Genomic DNA, 22,951 nt, shown 5'->3' with positions numbered 1-22,951 from the left:
TACGAATCGATTCCTGTGAATTCTGGACAGGGAGCATGACCAATACCGACCCTTAGACTTGGACCGGTCTCGATGTGAAGTCTTACGGTGCATGGCAAAGTAGAATTTCACCTTCCGGTCCCGTTTGGCATTTGGGTTCATCGATGCACAGTAACTGCATGCCTTAGAGTTGCGACTCAACCCCAGGTACCACAGGCAAACCTGATGAGAATCTGTCACAGTCAGCTGCTTGCGACAGTCCTTACGAGGTTTAAAACCTGCCGTTTTGGGAGGCGACATTTCCATTGCACACTTTAAAAACTTTATGTAAATAGATCTCGAATGGACTTGAGGTAGTTTCAGAACCATGACTAGGTGGAGTGGAAAGAAAGGATCTGACGTCAGCATGGAGCTGTGGCGCCTATATTGACTCTGCACATCATTTCCGGAGTGGAACAGCATCAGTAAAAAGCTGCGTGGTACCATCTACCGATATGCAGAGGTACTGCACAAAGGTTTCTGGGTGCCTGGGGGATATTCGAAAGGCGAATATGCGGTTAGAGTTCTCTATCAGAAAGAAAGGAACTGATGTCAGCGCACACTGGTTGCACTTATATGATGCTCACCATATTACTTACAGAGAGGAACAACGTTAGCGCGGAACTGCACGACAACATCTATCAGTACGGAGGGGATCTGCGTAAAGATTTCTGCATCCAGTCAGATGGCTGGGTATTATTCAAAGGGGGAGGAATCTGCAGTCAGAAGTATCCATCAGAATATAATATTCATTACAATGGCAGATTCATTTGGTTGAATGGAGCACCAGGTTTGAGACTTTAGTCGCAGCCAAGAAAGATCTTGTAAAGGACACACCATAACAGAATTTGCCAAATCTGTCAAATTAACTGAGGCATTTATAAATTGGTTACAGGGCAGTATCCATTCTTATGCAATCTCCAAGAAATCTTATTTTCTTTCCTTCAACAGATCACCTGTAAAACTTTGCAATGGTTACTACATCTTTTTGTTATACCTTCCTAATAGCCACTTTAAAAGCACATCATTCAGCCACCAGAATCTATACATGTCTGATCCTGACAGGAGGATGGGATGCTTCAGGAGTAGATGAGTGCTTCTTTCTTACCACAGACACAAATGACTCTGGTTTCAGGTACTGGAGCAGATATATTGGATCTTGATCTGGTGACTTATATTTCTTAAGAAGCACTGGATTAGTGATTTCAGTGGTTACAGAAGAAATACATTTCTTTTGCACTTGCTCTGTGAAGTGCAGAATAAGGGGAAGCAGAGGTCTGAAAGAAGCTTTCAGCTGTAGTGTTCCCTATAGTTACTGACACTGAAGCTCGCAGAACTTCTAATGTAGACTTTTGTTGCTCTGCACACCACAATATCCCTTGGAGTAATAATGCCATAAGTAGTTAGTAGGTGACGTCATACAGTACGCAAAGCAGACAAGTCTGAATTTTTAGTGTCATCCTTGAACTGAGATGGAATAGGAGAACTCTTCTGTTTGTGCCTTTAAGGGCTAAACTCCTGTTGATGTTCTGCAGGTACAGAAACACATCATTTCAGAGAGTACATGGAAGGAACCTCATGAGTAATAGGAGACTGAAGATTCATCTCCGGAACAGGCATGTTCCCGATGGGAGACAGCCAAGTGTATCTTGAGACCCTCAATGGTTTTATTGGAAGAATTTGCAGCTGAAGTGGCTACTGGAGAAGGTGCTAAGCTGAAATCCTCAGCTAAGGAGGAATAACGATAGACGGAGAATGCACAGTAGAAGGTGTAAATGCTAGGCAACCAGTAGGAGACTAAGAAGCCGCAGTCAATGTTGAATAACTTGGCTTCAATCTTTTTGATGTTGAGTGGTGCAACATTGATTTTCTCAGTGCAAAATGCTGAGAAGACTGTCTTGACTGAAATCAATGGTTCATCAACAACGATGATGCTGGTGTCTTTGATGTTGAGCATTCCCTTCTGTTTTGACATCCATGTGGATGCTGCATAGGAGGCTGTCCTCAAAGGTGAACATGTTGGGATGGTTTAATGCTTCGACTTCCTGAGCTTCAGTGTAGACCAGGATCTCTGATAATAACAGGAGTGATCTGAATGACGCAGTCAATGACATCTCTTCCTTTTCTACTTGGACCTCTCTCTGTGAAAGCCCTTTGAAAAGGAGGGCCCAATTGCAGTGGAAGGGGAACTTTTCTTGACTGTTCAGCAATGTTGTTTTCTTTCCTCCTCAACCATGAGGAATTCTAGTTCCCACTTGAAACAAATTCCTCCCTATATTTCAGGGCATGCCTTGTTATCTTTTTACAGAATTCCTACTCCTTCATTGAGAGGGAGGGTGGTAAATGTACCACACACAGGTTGTTTGGAACTATATGGCTCTCTTACTTCTCCCACAAGAGGGGCACTTAATAAACAGTTATTGTTATAGAGATTTATAAAGTGCATGGCTGCCCTAACAGGCCTTACCAGTGCTAAAGAGATAACTATTCAGGAATAAAACACTGACAAGAGCAACTTAAAAGAGCTATGCCTTAAGTTTGCTAAAAATATCTTTGGAGGGGGTGATATGCAGCTATAGAGAGAGCGTATTCTATAATTTGCAGGCCATGAATGTGAAAGAGTACACCCCTTGTGTTATGTTGCATGATTGATCTGGGGTACCAATGCCAGCTTCAGTTTGGAAGATTGCAAATTTCTAGGGGGAAAGTGTGGTTAAACATGACGCCTCAGATAACTTGGGCTGATATGAGCCAGGGCCCTGCAGGCGAAACAGAGGGCTTTGAAATTAATCTGTTTCATGATCGGCAGCCATTCACAAAGCTGGGATGAGACTGAGGAATGCTTAGGGATGTGGCCAAGAAGTTGGGCTGCCGCATTCTTGATGGTTTGAAGTTTCTTCAGTGAGTCCATGGCTAGTTCCACAATACCATAATCAAGGCTAGATGTTATTGAAGGCTGGATTAAGGCCTTTTGAGTACAAGGGGGGGGGGGTCCATAGTATTTTCCTCAGACATCTAAGAAGACTAAAGCAGCATGCAACACAGTGTGTATCTGCTAATCGAAGGTTACCAAGATCCTCAAATTTTCTACTGCCTGTTTGGGAGCTGGAAGTCAATGCCAATGCCTAGATCGTTAGGCATTGGTCTCAAACAATCCTCTTCAGATGGAAAAAGGAGCAGCTAAAAGTCAAATGAAGCAAAACATTTCTGAGATAAAAAGCTCACAAAATAAAGTGATGAAAACCCTTAAGTTTTCTGCGTTCCTCTCAGAATTAGCTGAAAAAGAAACTGCGCCTGCCATGCAACAGCCAGTACACAGCAAGCTGAGATACAGATTATGTTGGCTCCTTAAAGGAACAGTGCATGATTTCCGGTTGTTTTTGCATACTGCCTACTAAACTACTTATTTCCTCTATTCAATTTGACCCTTATAACCTTACGGCCACACTGTACAGCAATATGGAGCACTGTTGTTGGAATACTTGCAAACTTTGGTAAACAAAATTGTCCCCCATAGACTACAGAGATTGTTAAAATTTACCTTTTTTAAATGAACATCCTATTATATTGATTGTAAGTGTTCCAGGATCCCATAAGTGTGCAGAAATCTTTTATGTTCATGACTATCAATGAGACGAATATGATGCAGAACAAAGTTATCACAGAGGCAGCTGCCACTGTGCTTGGAAAGTTAGAGGGTTATAATCAATAGCCTGAATTTAGCATGCTTTATTTCATAGAAGCCAAAGCAGGGAGCCCTACAGTATTTTGCTTTGAAGTGGATTACACAATTTTAACTTTGGACTAACTAACATGGCCAGGAAATCAATAGGTGAAACTACAAGGAACCTCAAATGCTTTGATTTGTAAACCATACCAAGTATTCCTGACCTTGGGCAGCAGTCACACTTGATAATGACTTTATCTTGAGAGTCTTGCATTCTTTTGCCTTACAAGCAGAAGGCACATATGGAATATATGTTATTAGAAGCACACTGGCAATCAAAAATGAAACTTTAAACAGCATCGTCCTCATCCAAGTACCAAACCTAAGCCTAATGTTGATTATGTAAATTTAACTAAAGAAAAACAACAGTCAGCAGCACTTTCAGAGATCTTTCCAATATGAGGCTAAAATGTACATATACAAATATGGAAGGTATTACTTAACAAAAAACACAGCCACGGCTGACCACTGGTTCAGCACCTCAATCCTAGTATATACAACAAATAAGAGTCCTGTGCACAATTCTTCCAAGAGTCCGCCGCAGAAGGACTCCACTGAAATCCAGATGAGAAATCTTTTTTGACAAAGGGGGAAGGTGCACCAGTAAAAAGTCCAAACTTGATTGTAAGTCCTTAACGTTCCTTTTATTCTTATATATATTTTTTCATAAAACGAGAAATCAGCCAACGCGTTTCGTTCTTTACGACAAGAACTTCTTCAGGGCTGAAACAAGTAACAGACAAATATAAAGACATAACTACATGTATATACAACATAAATATAATCCTAATTATTACAAAAAACACACAAGACCATAAGAAAGGACATCATTACATACAAATACAAACTGTAGTACATATGTATATACAAAAACACATAGGACAATATTCATATCTAAACAGAACAATATAAATATACATAAAAAAGACAAGATAAAAAGCTGCATAAGCTGAGTTTTTCTTAACCGTGATATACAACTTAAGACCCAATAATTAGTCAGTAAAGATAATAAATGTCATTGATTAGATGGAATATTATCGTCTAAGTACTGGTGAGATATTTTCGCATTTTACTATTTGGGTCTTACTCGAGATACTCTACATCAATACAGACTATTGATCTTGACGCTATTATATTTGTCTTTTGAATATGTCCATGCAATCTATTAATATGCGAGCATTATAATGATTTATTACTGTTTGCATAATATTCCATCTAATCAATTACATTTATTATCTTTACTGACTAATTATTGGGTCTTAAGTTGTATATCACGGTTAAGAAAAACTCAGCTTATGCAGCTTTTATCTTGTCTTTTTTATGTATATTTATATTGTTCTGTTTTGATATGAATATTGTCCTATGTGTTTTTGTATATACATATGTACTACAGTTTGTATTTGTATGTAATAATGTCCTTTCTTATGGTCTTGTGTTTTTTTTGTAATAATTAGGATGTATATTTATGTTGTATATACATGTAGTTATGTCTTTATATTTGTCTGTTACTTGTTTCAGACCTGAAGAAGTTCTTGTCGTAAAGAACGAAACGCGTTGGCTGATTTCTCGTTTTATGAAAAAATATATATAAGAATAAATGGAACGTTAAGGACTTACTATCAAGTTTGGACTTTTTACTGGTGCACCTTCCCCCTTTGTCAAAAAAAATATGGAAGGAATATGTCACTGAAAAACATTATAATGTAAAAAAAAAAGTAATCTGTTTAAAGTCATTTATAGGAAATCAATGCCGATCAGTGACTTCAAATGATCTTCTGCTAGGCTAATCAGAGGGGATGTGGAAAAGGCTATGGGTCGACTGAAGAGTATGTAGTGGTCTAAGAAATGCAAAGCGAAAGCTTTGTTTGAAGAGATGCTTCTTAAGTTGGCATGGAGTTACCATGGATTTGGCATTGGTTTCAGAAGGACATGCATCAGAAATGTACATATGGAATACAATTTGCTTGCTCCCACTGGTATTTTTGTTTAAATATTAACTAGAATAGGTAAATGGTGGAGCACTATGGAAAGCTACAGTGAATTTTATAGGTATGTGACAACAACCATCAAGGAAGATATAGGGTCTCTTAAGACTGGTGCTTCAAATCCTGCTTTATCTAGAATTCAAAGAGGCTCAACTTGTGTAACACACATTCTGAAATTAACTAAAGTCATTAATATAGAATAATATAATTATCTGAATAACACTCCTCTCACAAAATAGAGCATATACTTACCAGATGGTGAAGAAATATCTGCATTCTCATTTGCCTCAAGGACTACATCTGCAAATAAAAACAAATTATAAAGTATGTGACGCTACACAATATGTATGCAATATCTATCATAGTTTTGAGCTACTACCTTAACTGAATCGGGTCAATCATTTTGGGTTAAATATGTACTGTTAGTGCAATTTTCCTGGCATATAAAGTAACACACTAGGCTTTATTCAAGATGTGTACTGGAAAACTTGACACATACTGAATTTGATAAAGCTATAAGCTTCATACAAGACAAGTAAAGATTAACACCAACACCCTATAGGCATGGAAACTCGAATGATGGTTGCATTCCCCCTCAAATAAATTTACTCATCCAAACAAAGTAATCCAAACCCTTCTAGAAAAATGTTGAATACTTGAATACTCAGCATTAAGAATAACCCATGTAGCACCCATTCCACAAACAAATTATGCTGAAAAGGCCTGAAGACTTACTTAATTCCCGTAGGAATGTTTTCTCCATTTCAAACCGTTCTACTAGTATTGGCACTACGATCCCAAATAACAGCCTATGAGAGCCTGTTACCACAACCAACACCAACAAAATCAATGCAGAGCAGACACACAGGAACATCAAAAACAGTAACCTTATACAAATAAAATCAACTCCCACACAGTGTCAGATACCCATCTTCTTACATGCAGGAACACACATATATCAAGCTTTAACACAGAATCAGAGCAGGATCACCCAAATAAAATGCATGGCATTCTAAAATGTATGCTGCAAAATTGCAAATCAGCTGTGGTGCATAAGACTAAAATCAGAAACACATGGGTTGTCAGTGTGGTGGACACATTTATACAGAATAAGACCTGGCTTAACAGTCATTCTCACCTCCAATCAATGCCCTCCTAACTGAAAGGTATTCCATCTCTCAACTTGGCAGACAAAACAGAACAGGAGTGGGAGTGATAATTATTCATAAGGGTACACTCACTTGTAAGGTGATTAAGAAGCTCAATATTTAACACTTCTAAGGTCTAGTAACAAAAATCAGATCAAACAACATGTCTCCAATCATCTTTAATATAATTTGCAACAGTAATGGCCAGAATAACAATTCTGGAGAAACACGTGTAGTTTACCCTCTACAAAAATCTGGAACACTTTAACAATACAAGGTAATGAGATTTCAATATTCACTAGAGCGATAGTTTTGACAAAGCAGCAAAACACTGACAACATTCTCACAAGACAATAACGTGATCTCATATTCAAACTTTCCCAACTATAAGAGAAGCAGCACTTTAAACCTCATATAACAACGAATTGTTAAAGATCCATTCCATGAGTAATGGGCTAACAATACACAGATGCAAGTCAAGATAACCTTAACCAAAATTGTATCAAGAAGACAACCAAAGTGCATATTAATCAAATGTAAAAACCTGAAAAATACTGATGCAGAAACGTTGAGGCATAACATAGCTGCCAAATTAATCACCCATTCAGCTTGTGGCCATATTAATGACATAAATCAACTAAATTCAAATTACAATATTGTGGCAGCATCTACTTTAGATGAAGTAGTCTCAAAGTTTTGAAAAAGTAGTCTCAAAAGCTATGAATCAACTCCTTGGTTCGCCGTAGACCTGAATGATGAAAGAAACAGGCCGAAGAAACTTTCCCACAAGATCACCAAAATAGCAAGGCCACCTCAACCTACTCTTCTAGACATCTCAACTGGGAAACGTGAACTATTTGCCATGTCCTCTTATGATAAGATAGAAAACGTTAGGGATGACATCTAGCCTAAATATACGGAAAAATGCATAAACAAATAGGAATCTTTTGACCTTGAATCCAAGTATTTCCTAGACGAAACAATGAAAAAACTGCCTTAGATGAAGATCCCGTCCAATCATCTCTAACAAAATTCTTTGCATCTTAAATTTCACCACAAGGGTCATAGATAATTAACTTCTCCCTTGAGACAGGCATGCTGCTGGATGGTCAAAAAAGAGACGAGGTCAAGCCTTTGCGATAAAACCTCTTTGCTGACATAGAACATCCACTTAGCCAACGAGAATACAACATATAATTGGCAGAAACACCCACTATTCCTGCCTTTTCTTAAACCAAAAATAAAGGCAAATATTTAGACTTTAATCGCCTGTTTGCACGTAAACTAATAATTTTTTACAGCCAGGCCCTGCATCCAAACCAATGCGAGCAGCCAACTCCCTCACTGTGCAAGGCCTTTGCCCCCCCCCCCCTTCTCCCCACTAGGGTTAGGGGCTCAGGGTACCCCTATCCTGCCCACTCTATCCTTTCTTTTAAAGTCCCTGGGTCCTGTAATGGAGGCAGCATCATTTTTCTTCATATTGCAGCCACCATTCACATCCCTTGGTTCTGTGGGTGTCCCATGGAACCAACCAATCAGAATTATTTTCTTCCCACAGGAGACCCACTAGAGTTCTACAGCAATATATATTAAACCCTAATTCTCTGAAATATCTGGACAGATGTACACCAGATCACAAAATGCACACTTTCTGAATAAATATCTAGCTTTCTGGCAAATTTGGTGTAATTCTGTTCAGCCGTTTTCTCTGAATTGTTGCCTAATTTTTCCTTTCGAAATTGTGTAGGGTAAAAAGTGTTTTGGGACCCCTCTTTTTTTCTCAGCTCCTACTTGACAGATCACCCTGAAACTTTCCGGGAAGGAGCTGATGTGGGTGAACGTTTTATTCTGTAGGTTTTGTGAAAATTCATTGACGACACCGAGCCTACTGGCAAAACAAAAAATGCTTTTCATATGGAAACTCTAACATATAACACCGCACTGGCTACTACACATGGATTAGGGTGTCAGGGTATCCTTACCCTGCCCCCCATATATTTTTTTCTTTTATTTTTCAGGACTTGGGGACAGAGTCCCTTGATGGCGGCAGCAACATTTTCTTCATGTTCATGAAGATTCATGAAACAGCACTAAAGTTGTTAGCAAAACAAAAAAATGCTCCATGTAAACTCTGATTCAGATTTAACTAAACAGTGGCTACCACACCATCTGTATATATTTATAAATCCAACTAATAATTAGGCAGTGAGAACCCCTTGATATTGTGCCACCATTTGTGCATCCAGTTCAACTTTTCCGCTCAAGAACTGAAGAAAAAGTACTGAAGAACTGACACGGATCCAAAAGACCTTAGCCGGGGGAAGATCCTTCTTCTACCATGCCGCCAAGACCTGGAACAACCTGCCTCTCCACCTCAGGCAATCCCCATCGTTAACTCAATTCAGGAAGGATCTCAAGACCTGGCTCTTCGACTGAGCCCCAGCACCCAGACGGATCAGCAGCCCACCCCACTCCCCCCAAGCGGCTTGAGACCCTCACTGTGAGTAGCCAAGCTCTATAAACCCTGATCGATTGATTGAATTATTAAACATACTTTTACAATTGCCTAAACCACGAGAAAGCTCCATACTTTCTACTTAGCAACCTCAAAGAAAGGGCATGAACATTGTTAAAAAAAATAAAATTAAAAAAAAGAAGGAAGAGAACATAGGGCTTGTCCCTCCTGGACTAGGCAGATGGGGCTTGGATAGAAGAAGGCAGTCAGTACTCATGATTGGCAGGAAGGGAGTTCATGATTGACTGAAGAAAACAGCAAACTGGAGAGCACGATTCCCAGTTGAGCTCTGGAACAAGGTGAGTTAACTGCTGAGCATGGGCTTAGACTGCACTGCACCACAAGAAGAAGCAGTTCTGAAGCTGTTTATATTCAGCTGAAACAGGAAGTTATCAACAGGAAGTCCTTCCATCTTGGATTGGAAACTAAAGAAGGCTTCAGAACATTCTGGAAGTATGTTGAAGAAGCGGGAAGCCACGAAGTACACTGACCACTGGTGTGGAACACTAGGGCCCTGCTAGGGAAAAAACCTTCTCCTAGAAATCCATACGCAGAGCAGGGAAAATGGGTGAGTCGGTAAGGAATCCATGGCTAGATAGTCTCTACCAGAAAAGGTGTTACTGAAGGTAAGTAACTTGGTCATCTGATAGAGACTTCCTTACCTCAGAATAGGTACCCAAGCAATACCTCCCCGGAGGTGGGTCTGTGTACCAATTTAACACGAGGAAGTCTTGCAGGACCAAACAAGCAAACTGCCAATCTCTACAGAACTGACTGTTCAGGCAGTAGTGTTTGGTAAACGTGTGCAGGGAAGCAAACGTTGCTGCCTGGCAGATGCCCCGGACTGGAATTCCATGTGCTAACGTAGTGGTTACAGCTTTAACTCTGGTGGAATGAACACACAAACCCTCAGGAGGTTACTTCTCAGCCAATGTGTAGCAGATTTCAATGCAGAGCACGATCCATCTGGAGATGGTTCACTTCTGCATGGCCCATCCCTTGGCTCTAACATACCCCACGCAGAGTTGGTCGTCCATTTGGAACTCCTGTGTGCGGTCAAGGTAGAACGTCAATGCTCTTTTTGACTCCAGACGATGGAGTCGCACCTCTTCTTTGGATGGATGTGGAGGAGCATAAAAAGTGGGCAAGGTGATGGGTTGCCCAAAATGAAATGGAGTGACCACTTTAGGAAGAAAGGAGGCTCCTCTGCGAAGCACCGGTTTATCAGGATAAAAGGTAAGATTGGGTAACTTAGATGATAAGGCCTGAAGCTCACTGACTCTCCAAGCAGATGTTATAGCCACAAGGAAGGCGGTCATGATGGAAAGGAGCCTGAGAGGGCAATTATGAAGAGTCTCAAAGGGAGCATACATCAGAGATGTAAAGACAAGATATACATCCCGTTGAAGCATAATAAAGGGTGAAGAAGGAAACATGTGTTTGAAATCCTTTTTTAAGAATCTATTTACAACAGGGGATTGAGATGGCTGATGTGGCAACCGCAAAAAAAGAAGGGATAGCACAGAAAAAGAAGACTTGTAAAAGGGAGGCAGAAAGGGGTTCGATGTGTTTTTGTGAAAACCATGCCACAAACAGCAGGCATATACCCTCTTGGTGGAGGGGTGCTTTGCTGCCAAATAAATGTCACATTTCAGGAGGAAGGTCGCAAGCTGTCAACTGCAACCGCTCAATCTCCACGCAAGAAGGTGAAAAGTTAACAGGTTCGGGTGGAGGACCCTCCTCTGCTGCTGCTGCGGCAGAAGTTCCACCTTAAGGGACACACTGATCGAAGGACAGATGGCAATGCTCAACAGCCTGGGATACCGGACTCTACAAGCCAAGTCCGGAGCCACAAGGATGACTTGGGCCGGTCGTTCCTGATCTTCATGAGAATTCTGGGTAGGACTAGTATGGGCGGAAAGGCATACAGGAGGCCTGAGCTCCACTCAAGATGAAAAGCGTCTCCGAGCGAGAGCCGCCTTGGAAGCAAAGCGCGGAAGTGCTGACATTGCGTGTACTCAGCGGTGGCGAAAGGATCTAAATAAGGCTCTCCCCACTATTGAAAGAGATCTTGCACCACCTCCGGATGGAGATGCCATTTGTGATCCACTAGTCATCTTCGGCTGAGTTAATCAACACTGGTGTTTAGAGAGTCCGCCGGGTGTTGAACCACCAGGGATATGCCCCTCTTGATAAAGTGTCCACAACATGGCGATCGTGTTGTCTGTGAACACCTGCAATAGCCTTACCTGAATGGAGGGTAGAAAGGTTTTCAATGCCAGCCGTATCTCCCTGAGCTCTAAAAGGCTGATGTGCAGCCTGGATTTCGCCAGAATCCAGAGGCCTCTGATCTCCACCTCTCTGATCTTCAACTCTCCATCCAAGGAGTAACGCATCTGTCACTACTGTCAGGACTGGTAGGGGAAGGGTTCTAACCCACTCGCAATTAGTTAGCCACCACTGCAGATCTTTTGCAATTCACCTTCGAGATATGGACCATGTTAGAGAGATTCCCCTGATGCTGCGCCCACTGGAACTTCAAATACCACTGCAGAGCCCGCATATGCCAGCGGGCATGTGTTACCAGCAGGAAACATGCTGATCACTCATCAAAATCCAGGAAAGAGGCTCAAACATCAGTATCATAGCCTGAATATCCTGGATTCACCAATTGGAAGGATGGGCCCTCAACTTCACAGTGTCTTGAACACCGCCTGCAGGAAAGTGCCTCTTTTGGACATGGTTAGCCGCACTTTTTAGCCTGGAAAATGATGCAATTTCGACTGGAAGTGCACAGTGTCCCTGCCAACCAGGACTTCTGTGCTAGAGCTCCTTCCCTAAACTGTACCTATTGCTTCTATAATTGGCACCACTTTAGCTCACTTATAAGTACCTAGTAAAAGGTACCCATGGTACAAAGGGCCTTGTGGAGAATTGTGCCACCCTAAGGGACCCATCAACAAGCACATGCACACTGCAGCCTACGTGTCTTGGTGCAGACAGAACTGAAGAGTCGACATGTCACACATTCCTGTGTGCCATGCTGTGAGAAAGTGCCCCCTTTCTGCATGGTTGCCCCCACTTTTTGCTTTACTGCTGATGTGCTTTGACTGAGTGTGCCCTGGGCTCCAGCTAATCAGGAACCCGGTGTCTATGTTCTTTCCCTAAAAACTGCATTGAAACCCGAACCCATCCTTAGCACACTATGGGTCAGTTTACATTGTCCCACTCCCTCTCTGTTGTCCCGTTTAATTACATGCTCTGGGCCATGATACTTCATGTTCCACAATCTCGCGCAACTCTGATTGCCATCCCGGTATCATTGGGATTCCCGTATTTGGATCCCGTTCCAACATGGCCGCCATACAACCCCTGACGATTATCTCGTCATTACGCTCTACCACGTGTCACGTAATTTCACTCCCCTGCACCTATCCTGAAGGGTTTGTATATAATGGATACTGCCGCCCCTAGTTGCCGTCCAGCAGCCGAAGCTACCGGGTAGGTGATCCGGAGCACAGAAGAAGAGTACGAACTGCCTTCTCTGGTTTTCGGCGAAGCTGACGAGGTCTATCCTGGAAAGAGGGAGGGTAGGAATTGTGGAACTCTTTTTTACGGTGTGCTTTTCTTGTACGACCATGCCTACGCTGTACTCACCTCCGTAGTCCTCTTTGCTAGGAAGGAGCACAGCGTATCACCAATCTCCACTATTCATGATTAACGATATATGGACACCCTTTCCGTATGCACAATATCTACACCATTGACCCGCGGTGTTTTGTCTCTAGTGAGCATTCTCATCGCCTAGCTCAGCACTCGACATAGTCCACATATCTGAGTCTAACGCATGCCAGGGACATTCTTGCTCCCCCCTCCATCCACATGTATGCATATGTCCAGTTAGGTTCCCTACAGGGGTACTTTGTGACACAATCAGCATGCACAGATTATTTATCCACACTACTTGAGACTGTTATTGACGACCTTGTATTGTGTTCCTGTTCCCCCCCCCCCCCCCACCCCCTATGTGTTTTTTGCCTCCTCTATAGGCCGCAACCAGGGACACGCAAAGACGACGTGTCCCTTATTTATCTACTCTACAGTATCTCCTATATTTAGGACTCATGGGTTTATAGGGTGTTTCTTTCCCGATTCCCATTTGACATACCTTACTCTCTTGGTCCTGATGAAGCGCTCCCAGATCCATTAGGGACTATTTATAGCGCGAAACATGTCGACCCCTTGACACACCCACACGATTCACCACACGGGTGAGAGAAGAGGGATTATATTTGTTTCATTTTCCCCTCTCACACAGGCAACTGATGTTGCTTCTCCATCCCCGTGATATATTTTAAACCAGACCCCTAGGACATCCTTAATAAATTGCTAGTGTCCTTGGGCTCTTTTTAGACTTCACTCACTATCACCACTACCACTTGGTCCCACACACCCCCATGCACAAGTGCGGCAAACTCCTTAAAGATCTCCGACAAAGAGCCCCGTCAAACGGGCCCGTGAGGGACTGCAGCGCCACCCCCACGAGGAGCACCAGCCCAATGATGATGCTATACACCTGTTAGGGTGTGTGAGGGCACTTCTAGATCCACACAGGAGTACCTTCACTCTTTCTCGGCACACTCAAACCCACTTGGAGACACTTCACATTTTTTCACAGCCCAATTGGCTGTCTGATTCTCTCCTCTTTTATTCATAAGGAACTGTTACCATCTGACTGCTATCGCCAATCTTCCTCCCCCAGGATGGGCAGGGTCCACGAAGGGGAAGCTTCAAAGGATTGCCGCCTTTGTGAGCTTCCCCAGGCCACTTGCTGCTTTCAGCAACTGGTCCCCACTGGTTCGGACCCCCACTTTGGGCGGGAGAACCGGCGGGAAAAACAAGTGAGAAAGAGAGGTGTGCCCACCTCTGCCTACTCCACCCCTCAGGTGGGGGAGGTGAGGTGAAGCACAACTCTCAGTCCCCGCCATCTTGCAGATGAGGGGACCCAGCCAACCAGGGTGAGGCTTATGCCCCCCTCCCACTGGAGGGTGGCATAATAGGGGGTGTACCCACCCCAGGGAAGGGACGCATTGGTCCCAACCTTTTACCTACCTGTCATGCCCCTAAATCTAGTATTTAGGGACACCCCTGTACCTTCCTCAGACAAGAAACCTGAAGAAGAAAAGAAGAAGGACTGAACTGCTGTGCCGAAGCTAACAAGAGGAGGACGCCTACTGACTTGGCCCCAGCCCTACCGGCCTGTCCCCACCTCGAACCAGCAGAAGCGAAACCCCGGTGTGTCCTGCAGCCAGCAGCCTCAAGAACCCCGAGGACCTGCCCTGCCTTCAAAAGAAAAGTCTCTGTCTCCCGTGAACACCGGATTTGTTCACCAACAGACTCCAGCTCCGGGAGGATTGCAAGTCTGCATCACCCTGTACCTGATGCCTACAGCCCGTGTTCGAGTGGCCCAACACCAAGAGGAGGTCTCCCCGGCGACCCTGACCAGAGACCTGGCGACCCCATACCTGCCTCAAGGCTCTAGCCTCAAACCGGAAGCTCCCCCCCCCAACCGCGACCAGGAGCTGGTAAGAAGATACCACCCTAAAAGGCACCCCTGCACCCGACGCCCCACGGCCTTGGATGGTCCAAAAAACGGTGCCTAACCAAGCCCCAGCATCCCAACTTACCTCTCCAAGTGGTGGTCGCACCCAAAAGACCTTCGTCCCTGAGCCTGCAATGTGTTTGCAAACCGGAGACTCACCATTGAAAGCTACAGGGCACCCAACGCCAAAACAGCACTCTGCACCCGGCTGCCCCATTGCCGCTGAGGGTGCAACTTTTGTGCTGGCTTGAACCCCCATTTGCCCCAAGCTTAAGTCCAGGAGCTTTGCTCCCATAACCCAGTGGCCTGCTCGTAAGCAGCCACCAACTGGAGGCCCCCTATCCCCCAATGGATAACATTCTGCCTCAGCACTCTGCACCCGGCCGCACTAGTGCCACCGAGGGTAAAACAAGAGTTCATCCTTGACCCTGGGGGACCCCAGAGTCTACCCCCAGAATACCAACTCCCACAACCGAATACTTACCTTTGAACCGATTACCCTATTTTCCTCTATAGGATAACATTGACTGTTTTTCTGAGAAAAGTTTTTAAGTGTGGAGTTAGAAAATCTATGAAACACTTTAAAACTGTAACTAAATAACAAAAACACAAGTTACTTAATGGCGTAACGATATATCTGCAAGAGACATTAGTTAGTGATATATTCCTTACCTTAGAATATTCCCAGGTGTCAGACTGGATCCGGAAAGTTTTCGTCAGCAGTACCCCTGCGCGTTGGTAGGTGTCATCGTACGGCTCCGTGTACGTCACTGGCATCGTAGCCGCCGAGATGACGTCGTCGGAGCTACTTAGACGCGCCCACGCACGCTGACGTCAGTTCTGACACAACTTTTCCGCAAAAGGAGCGCAGAGCCATGCCAGAGACCGACTACTGGTGCAATAGAACTAGGGCCCTGAAAAGGATGACCTGAACCCTAGAGAACAGTTCGCAGAACGGGGAGGATGGGCGGGCGGTAAGGAATCTATCACTAACTAATGTCTCTTACAGATATATCATTACACAAGTAACTTGTGCATCTGAAAGAGACACGTTAGTGATAGATTCCTTACCTTGGAATACACACCCAAGCAATACCAACTCCAGTGGTGGGTCTGCCAAGTGATATTACACCAGAAAGTCACGGAGAACTGAACGGCCAAAGAAGCTGTCTCTCCAGACCTGACTGTCAAGGCTATAGTGCTTAGTGAAAGTATGGAACGAGGCCCAAGTGGCCGCCTGACAGATGTCTTGCATGGGGACACCGCGTCCCAATACTGTAGTAGCTGCTGTCGCCCTGGTAGAATGGGCGCGTGGTGTAAGAAAGTGGCTCTGTATATACTGCACCAAAGTAAGATTCAGTGTGCACAGAGTCCACAGTCCCCAGAGGTTTGGCAGAGGTTAAAGTTAGATATAACCTTACTCTCTAAAGTGGTAGCTTGGTCGAGCAGTAAGGCAGTATCAGAGGACAGTGTAAAGCATTTGTTGTACAGACTCAGTCAGCAAATGGTCTCACACACTCAAGAACTGAACTCTAGGCCAATTGTTTTGTATATAAAAATATATAGTTGTCTTATTTTAGAACCACAGGTAGGTATCAAAATACTTTCTCAGAATGAGATGCTTTAGTTAAATACTTTCAATAAGCAATAGACTTTTAAATGCAATAGTTACAGTTGTTGCAATAGGCAACACAAGTTAAACACAATTATAACATTGAGCTCAAATGGAATTTTTAAGTAAAGGCAATATCAATTACTTTGCATAGGTTTTTCTTAATCAGGGCTGGATCCTGGATTCAGCCCTGGTGCATCTCCTGTAAACAGTTGAAAGAAATCGTTTTTGTTACACAGGCGATTTTTAAAGAATATTTGTATGTTTCAAAAATTGACACTTAGAAGAATTTCTGGCAAAAACCAGGCAATGTTATCCTAAGGAGGAAAGTTTGGTTATCGGAAAATCACAGTTGTAATTGATTTGTAGGGTCAGTGCTGGGCACAAAGATCCAGACCTGGGATCTCTCCTGATAACAGGTGAGTAATTTCGTTTTCGTTGTTCGGGTGATTTTTAGTGAATATTTTAATGTTTTCAAACCCGACACTTAGAAGAAATTCCAACTGAAAACCAGTCAATGTTACCCTATGGAGAAAATGCAAGTTATCGGTTTTCAGGTAAGTACTCGACTGGCAGAGTTAAGGTTCTGGGGATAGACTCAGGGGTCTCCCAGGGTCAGGTAGGTACAGTTGTTACACCCTCAGCGGCACAGGTGCAGCCGGGTGCAGAGAGAGTAGGCCCAATGATAGCCTATGGCGGGCAGGGGGCCTTTAGTTGGTGGCTGCTAGCAGGCAGACCACGATGTGGGAGCTGAGCTCCTGGCCACTTACACAGGGCAAGTGGGGAAGTAGAATAGTACAGATGCTGCACTTCCAGGGGCACTCAGGTGGCCGGGTGCAGGGTGCTTTTGAGCCGTCGGGCACTCAATGGATTTCAATGGGAAAGCTGTGTGACGAACAATGGCTGCAAGCTCGGGGACGGAGATTCTTCAGGTGCGACCACCACTTCGAGAGGTAAGTTGGGAAGCTGTAGGTTAGGTAGACACCCAGGAGCTGGGCACAGGGAGGCGCAGGGCGCCGGGAGCAGGGGTGTCTTTTGGCGCCGGGAAATCTTACCCTTTGCTGGTCGCAGTTGGGGGGTCCCTGGAGTTGAGGTCGCAGTCATCGTCAGGAGCGTCGAGGAGGGTCCTTGGGTGCTGGATTCTTGGTCACACTCGCCGGGGGGACGTCCTCATGGTCTTTGTTCACTCAGGCACAGGCCGGGCTCGGCGGGTGCAGAGTGTACTGGATTTGCGGTTCCTGGCTGGCACCAGGGGTTGTTTGAGCAGAACCGTTGCTCGTGGGAGTACCAGTCTTTAGATGAGCAAGGCAGTCAGGTCCTCCGGCTGACCTTTGGAGACGCCGGGGTTTAGGAGGAGCAGGATCAAGGGCCAACAGGCCGGTAGGGCTGGGACCAATTCAGTTGGTGTTGTCCTCTTGTTAGCAGCTGCACGGCAGGTCTTCTTTCTTCTAGTTCATCTTGTTTCGGAATCAGGATCTGGGGAAGGAAGGTTCAGGGTGCCCCTAAATACTAAATTTAGGGGCGTTACAGGTAGGAAAAGGTCAGGGACCAATGGGTCCCTTCCCTGGGGTGGGTACAACCCCTATCCTGCCACTCTCCAGGGGGAGGGGGGCAGGAGCCTAGTCCTGATTGGGTAGGACTCCTCATCCTCAAGATGGCAAGAGCCCGGAGTTGTGCTTCACCTCGCCTCCCCCACCTGAGGGGTGGGGCTGGCAGAGGCTGTCACACCCCCTTTCCTCACTTGGGCTTTCCCACCAGTCTTCCCGCCAGAGTGGGGGTCAGAACCGGTGGGGACCAGTTGCTGAGTACAGCAAGTGGTCTGGGGAAGCTCACAAAGGCGGAATGCCTTTGAAGCTTCCCCTGCTCATCCTGGGGGAGGAGGCTTGGCACCTCGCCCCAGGATGTGCATTGTTGCAGGCCCACAAGAGCGGATGTCTCTCCACCCAGGGGGCCAGCAACCTGTCAGTCAGGACACGGGTTGTTGGTTAGTTTCAGGGGGCAACTCTAAGTTGCCCTCTGTCGTGCATTTTACATTAAATCCCACACTGGCATCAGTGTGGGTTTAATGTGCTGAGAAGTTTGATACCAAACTTCTCAGTCTTTAGTGTAGCCATCATGGTGCTGCGGAGTTCGTAATGACAACCTCCCAGCACCATATACTCTTAATGGCAGCGCTGCACTTAGAGTGCCCAGGAATGGACCTGGGTACTGTAGGGGCACATGGCTCATGCACCTGTACCAACACCACTGGCATAGTGCACCCAGCTAGAGGGGATGTGTGCCATGTCGACTCTCTGTTTTGTTCTGCACCAAGACACTCAGCCTGCAAATGCAGTGTGTGTGTCAGGGTACAGGGCCTCTAAGGGTGGCACAATAAGTGCTGCAGCCCTTAGGGGCCTTTTCTGGTCACAGGGCACTGGGTACCTAGGGTACCATTTACCAGGAGCTGACATGTGGCCAGAGATGCCAATTGGGTTTAGGCTTCAATGCAGTTTTAGGGAAGGAGCACAGGCCCTGTGGCAGGAGCCCAGGGCACACTCAGTCAAAGTACATCAGCAATTCAGCAAAAAGTGGGGGCATACCATACAAGAAAGATGGCACTTTCTCACACGTAGCCCAACTGGAGGTTCCTTTTGATGCAGAGAGTAACGGGCTTTAATGCACAAGACACCCCATCGGGAGATAGTTCGCTTGTGCACAGCCCGGCCTTTCTTGGCGCCCACGTAGCCAACAAAGAGCTGGTCATCCACCCGGAACTGTTGTGTGTGGTTGAGATAGAACAAAAGCACACGTTTTGGGTCCAGGCGGTGGAGCCTCTCCTCTTCTCTTGAAGGGTGCGGAGGCGGAAAGAAAGTGGGCAGAGTGACAGTGTGCCTGAGATGAAAGGCAGAGACTACTTTTGGTAGAAAGGAGGGACGCGGTTGAAGCACAACCTTTTCCGGATGAATTGCCAGGAAAGGAGGTTTACAGGAAAGAGCTTGGAGCTCACTCACCCGCCGAGCGGAGGTGATGGCCACCAGGAAGACAGTTTTCAAAGTAGTTAATAACCGCAAAGGACAGTTATGAAGAGGTTCAAAGGGAGCGCACATCAAGTATGTGAGAACCAGGTTCAAGTCCCATTGAGGCATCACAAAAGGAATAGGAGGGAAAAGATGAGTAATGCCTTTGAGAAATCTATTGACAACTGGGGACTTGAAAAGAGAGGGCTGATCAGGTAGCCTAAGAAAGGCTGAAAGAGCAGAAAGGTAGCCCATGATAGTGCCCAGAGCAGAGCTCTGCTTGGCCAAAGAGAGGAGGAACAATTGGACCTCAGAAAGAGGGGCAGAGAGGATCTACAGCTTTTGCTGTGCACCATGCCACAAATGTTTTCCACCGACAGGCGTATACCGTTTTAGTGAAAGGACGCATGGCTGCCAGAATCCCATTACAGACCTCAGGAGGCAAGTCAAATGGAATTATTGCCGCTCAATCTCCACGCAAGGAGGTGGAGGCTGGATGGGTTCGGGTGGAGAACCGTCCCCTGTTGCTGCGATAGGAGATGCTCCCGAAGAGGCAGTCGGATCGGGGGATCCACGCTCATACTGACTAGCTCGGGATACCATACTCTTCGAGCCCAGTCCGGTGCCACAAGAATGACTTGGTCTCGGTCGCGTCTGATCTTCTTCAGCACTCTAGGCAGAAGTGGTATAGGGGGAAAGGCGTACAATAGACCGCAACTCCACTTGCAGCGAAAAGCGTCTCCGTGCGAGTGCCGCCTTGGAAACTCCAACACGCCGAACTGCTGACATCGCGCGTTCTCTTCGGTGGCGAATAGATCTAACCAAGGTTCTCCCCAGTCCTGAAAGAGACCTTGTGCCACCTCTGAGTGAAGACACCATTCGTGATCCAACATGCACCTGCGGCTGAGTTCGTCCGCACTGGCGTTCAGGGTACCTGCCAGGTGTTGAGCCACCAAGGAAATGCCTTGACGTTCCAGCCACGTCCAGAGACGTAAAGCCTCCTGACATAGGGTCCACGACCCCACCCCGCCCTGCTTGTTGCAGTACCACATGGCGGTGGTGTTGTCTGTGAACACCTGCACAACTCTCCCCTCGACAGAGGGAAGGAATGTTTTCAGTGCAAGTCAGATCGCCCTGAGCTCCGAAAGGTTGATATGGAGCTTGGACTCCGCCGGAGACCAGAGACCTCTGATCTCCGTCCCTCCCATGTGCCCGCCCCATCCCAGGAGCGACGCGTCCGTCACTACTGTGTGCTCCGGTTGGGGAAGGGAGAGAGATCTGCCGCTGACCCAACGCAGTTCCGTGAGCCAAAACTGAAAGTCCTGTGCAGTGCCCTCCGAGATCTGGACGTAGTCGGACAGGTTTCCCCAATGCTGCGTCCACTGGAACGTCAGGTCCCACTGCAGAGCCCGCATATGCCATCTGGCATGATAGATCAGCAGGATGCAGGAGGCCATGAGGCCCAGCAGCCTCAGGGTCTTCCTGACCAAAACCCAGGACCAGGGCCGAAAGATCGGAATCATAGCCCGAATGTCCCAGACTCGCTGTTCGGGAGGGTAAACCTGAAACTGCGCAGTATCCAGAACCTCTCAGATGCAGTGGAGCTTCTGAGAGGGAATCAGGTGCGACTTCGGAACGTTGATGGAAAACCACAGCAAATGCAGGAGGTCGGCCGTAGTCTGGAGGTGGAAGATGACTGTTCGGGGAAAGCCCGCCTTCAACAGCCAGTCGTCGAGATAGGGGAAGACTGGAACCCCTAAGTTGCGCAGATGAGCTGCGACCACCGCCATCTCTTTCGTGAACACCCGAGGGGCACTGGTGAGGCCGAAGGTCAGCACGGTAAACTGAAAGTGCTTGTGGCCTACCGTGAACCGCAGGTAACACCGGTGGGCCGGCAGGATGGGGATATGAAAATAAACACCCTGCAAGTCCAACGCTACCAGCCAGTCTTGCGGGCCTAGGGCAGATAAGACCTGAGCAAGTGTGAACATCTTGAACTTCTCCTTCCGGAGGAAGCGATTGACGTTCCGGAGGTCTAAGATAGGACGCAGGCCCTTGTCCTTCTTTGGAACCAAGAAGTAGTGGGAATAACAACCACAACCTACTTCTGGCGTCGGAACGAGCTTGATGGCCCCCTCGGCCAAGAGGGCCGCAATTTCCTGCTGAAGAAGTAACAAGTGATCCCCCGACATGCGGTGGTACTGAGGTGGCATGGCTGGAGGGATAGACTCGAAGGGGCGGGAGTAGTCCCTTCGGACTATTTGCAGAACCCACCTGTCCGAGGTGATGGTGCGCCAGTGGGGAAGGTGATGGCGAATCCTGCCACCCACTGGCGTCTGGTGGGCCTGAAACACCGGACTAGGGAGGTTTTGAGGGGGCGGTGGTGGATTGATCCGCCCGCTGTCCTCGGGACCCACCACGGCGGGTCCCACATCCGCGGCTGCGCTGAGACTGCGCAGGCCTGCGGGTCTGAAAGGAACGTGCTTGGTCGCCTCGACCCTGACCTCGAAAGGAGCGAAAAGCGGACCCCAAGGGAGTACACGTGGTGGCGAGACCCAAGGACTGGGCCGTAGCCCGAGAGTCCTTAAAGTGTTTCAGGGTGCTATCCGCCTTGTCACCAAAGAGGCGTGTGCCATCAAAGGGCATGTCCAACAAAGTGTTCTGGACATCCCCGGAAAAGCCAGTAGTTCTGAGCAAAGCGTAACGGCGGAGCGCCACAGTTGTGGAAAGTGCCCTGCCGAGGGAATCGGCCATGTCAAGCCAACAACGGATAGTAAATTTAGCAGCATCTCTCCCTTCGGTAATGGCCTGGGAGAGCACCGCCCGAGCTTCCACAGGGCACTGAGGCAGCACCTGTGCCACGGTGTCCCAAACAAAATGTGAATAGCGGCCCAACAGGCACGCAGTATTCACCGCTCGCAACCCGGAACTGACAGATGTGAAAATCTTTTTCCCAAACTGCTCTAGTTTCTTAGATTCCTTGTCCAGAGGAGCAGAAGGGAATGCGTTCGGCGAGGCAGAAGCCTGGACAACCAGACTCTGAGGCGTTGGGTGTTGTATGAGAAAGCTGGGGTCGCCCGGCGCCGGGCTATGGTGGTGTGCCACACCCTTATCTACAGGAACCCCTGTGTTAGGTTTGTTTCAGGTGCTCAACAGGATGTCAGTAAGCACATAGTTGAAGGGCAGCAGCGGCTCCGAGGAGGAGGACGCTGGCTGCAGCACCTCAGGCAGGAGATTGGTCCTGATAGGCACAGAAGGGAGCTCGTGGTTAAGAGCCTCAGCCACCCTACACAACACCACTGAAAAAGTCCCAACCTCCTCCATAGCCACGGAAGCAGGGGCCAG

General features: G+C 46.5%; 1 protein-coding gene across 4 annotated transcripts in view; it reads right to left on the bottom strand.

Annotated features, from left to right (window-relative positions):
* LOC146816482 (exportin-5-like) overlaps positions 1 to 22,951 on the bottom strand; it is a 1,867,381-nt gene that overhangs the window by 424,828 nt on the left and 1,419,602 nt on the right. For all 4 annotated transcript variants that reach the window (XM_085610326.1, XM_085610327.1, XM_085610328.1 and 1 more), the window contains one exon: positions 5,983 to 6,030. In XM_085610326.1, coding sequence (XP_085466452.1) covers positions 5,983 to 6,030 — 48 coding nt within the window. The remainder of the gene's footprint in view (positions 1 to 5,982; positions 6,031 to 22,951) is intronic.

This window comes from Triturus cristatus, chromosome 6 (genome assembly GCF_964204655.1).
Source record: "Triturus cristatus chromosome 6, aTriCri1.1, whole genome shotgun sequence".
Classification (NCBI taxonomy): domain Eukaryota; kingdom Metazoa; phylum Chordata; class Amphibia; order Caudata; family Salamandridae; genus Triturus; species Triturus cristatus.
Note: the sequence above shows the minus strand (reverse complement) of the source record. Positions and strands in the feature narration are given on the sequence as shown.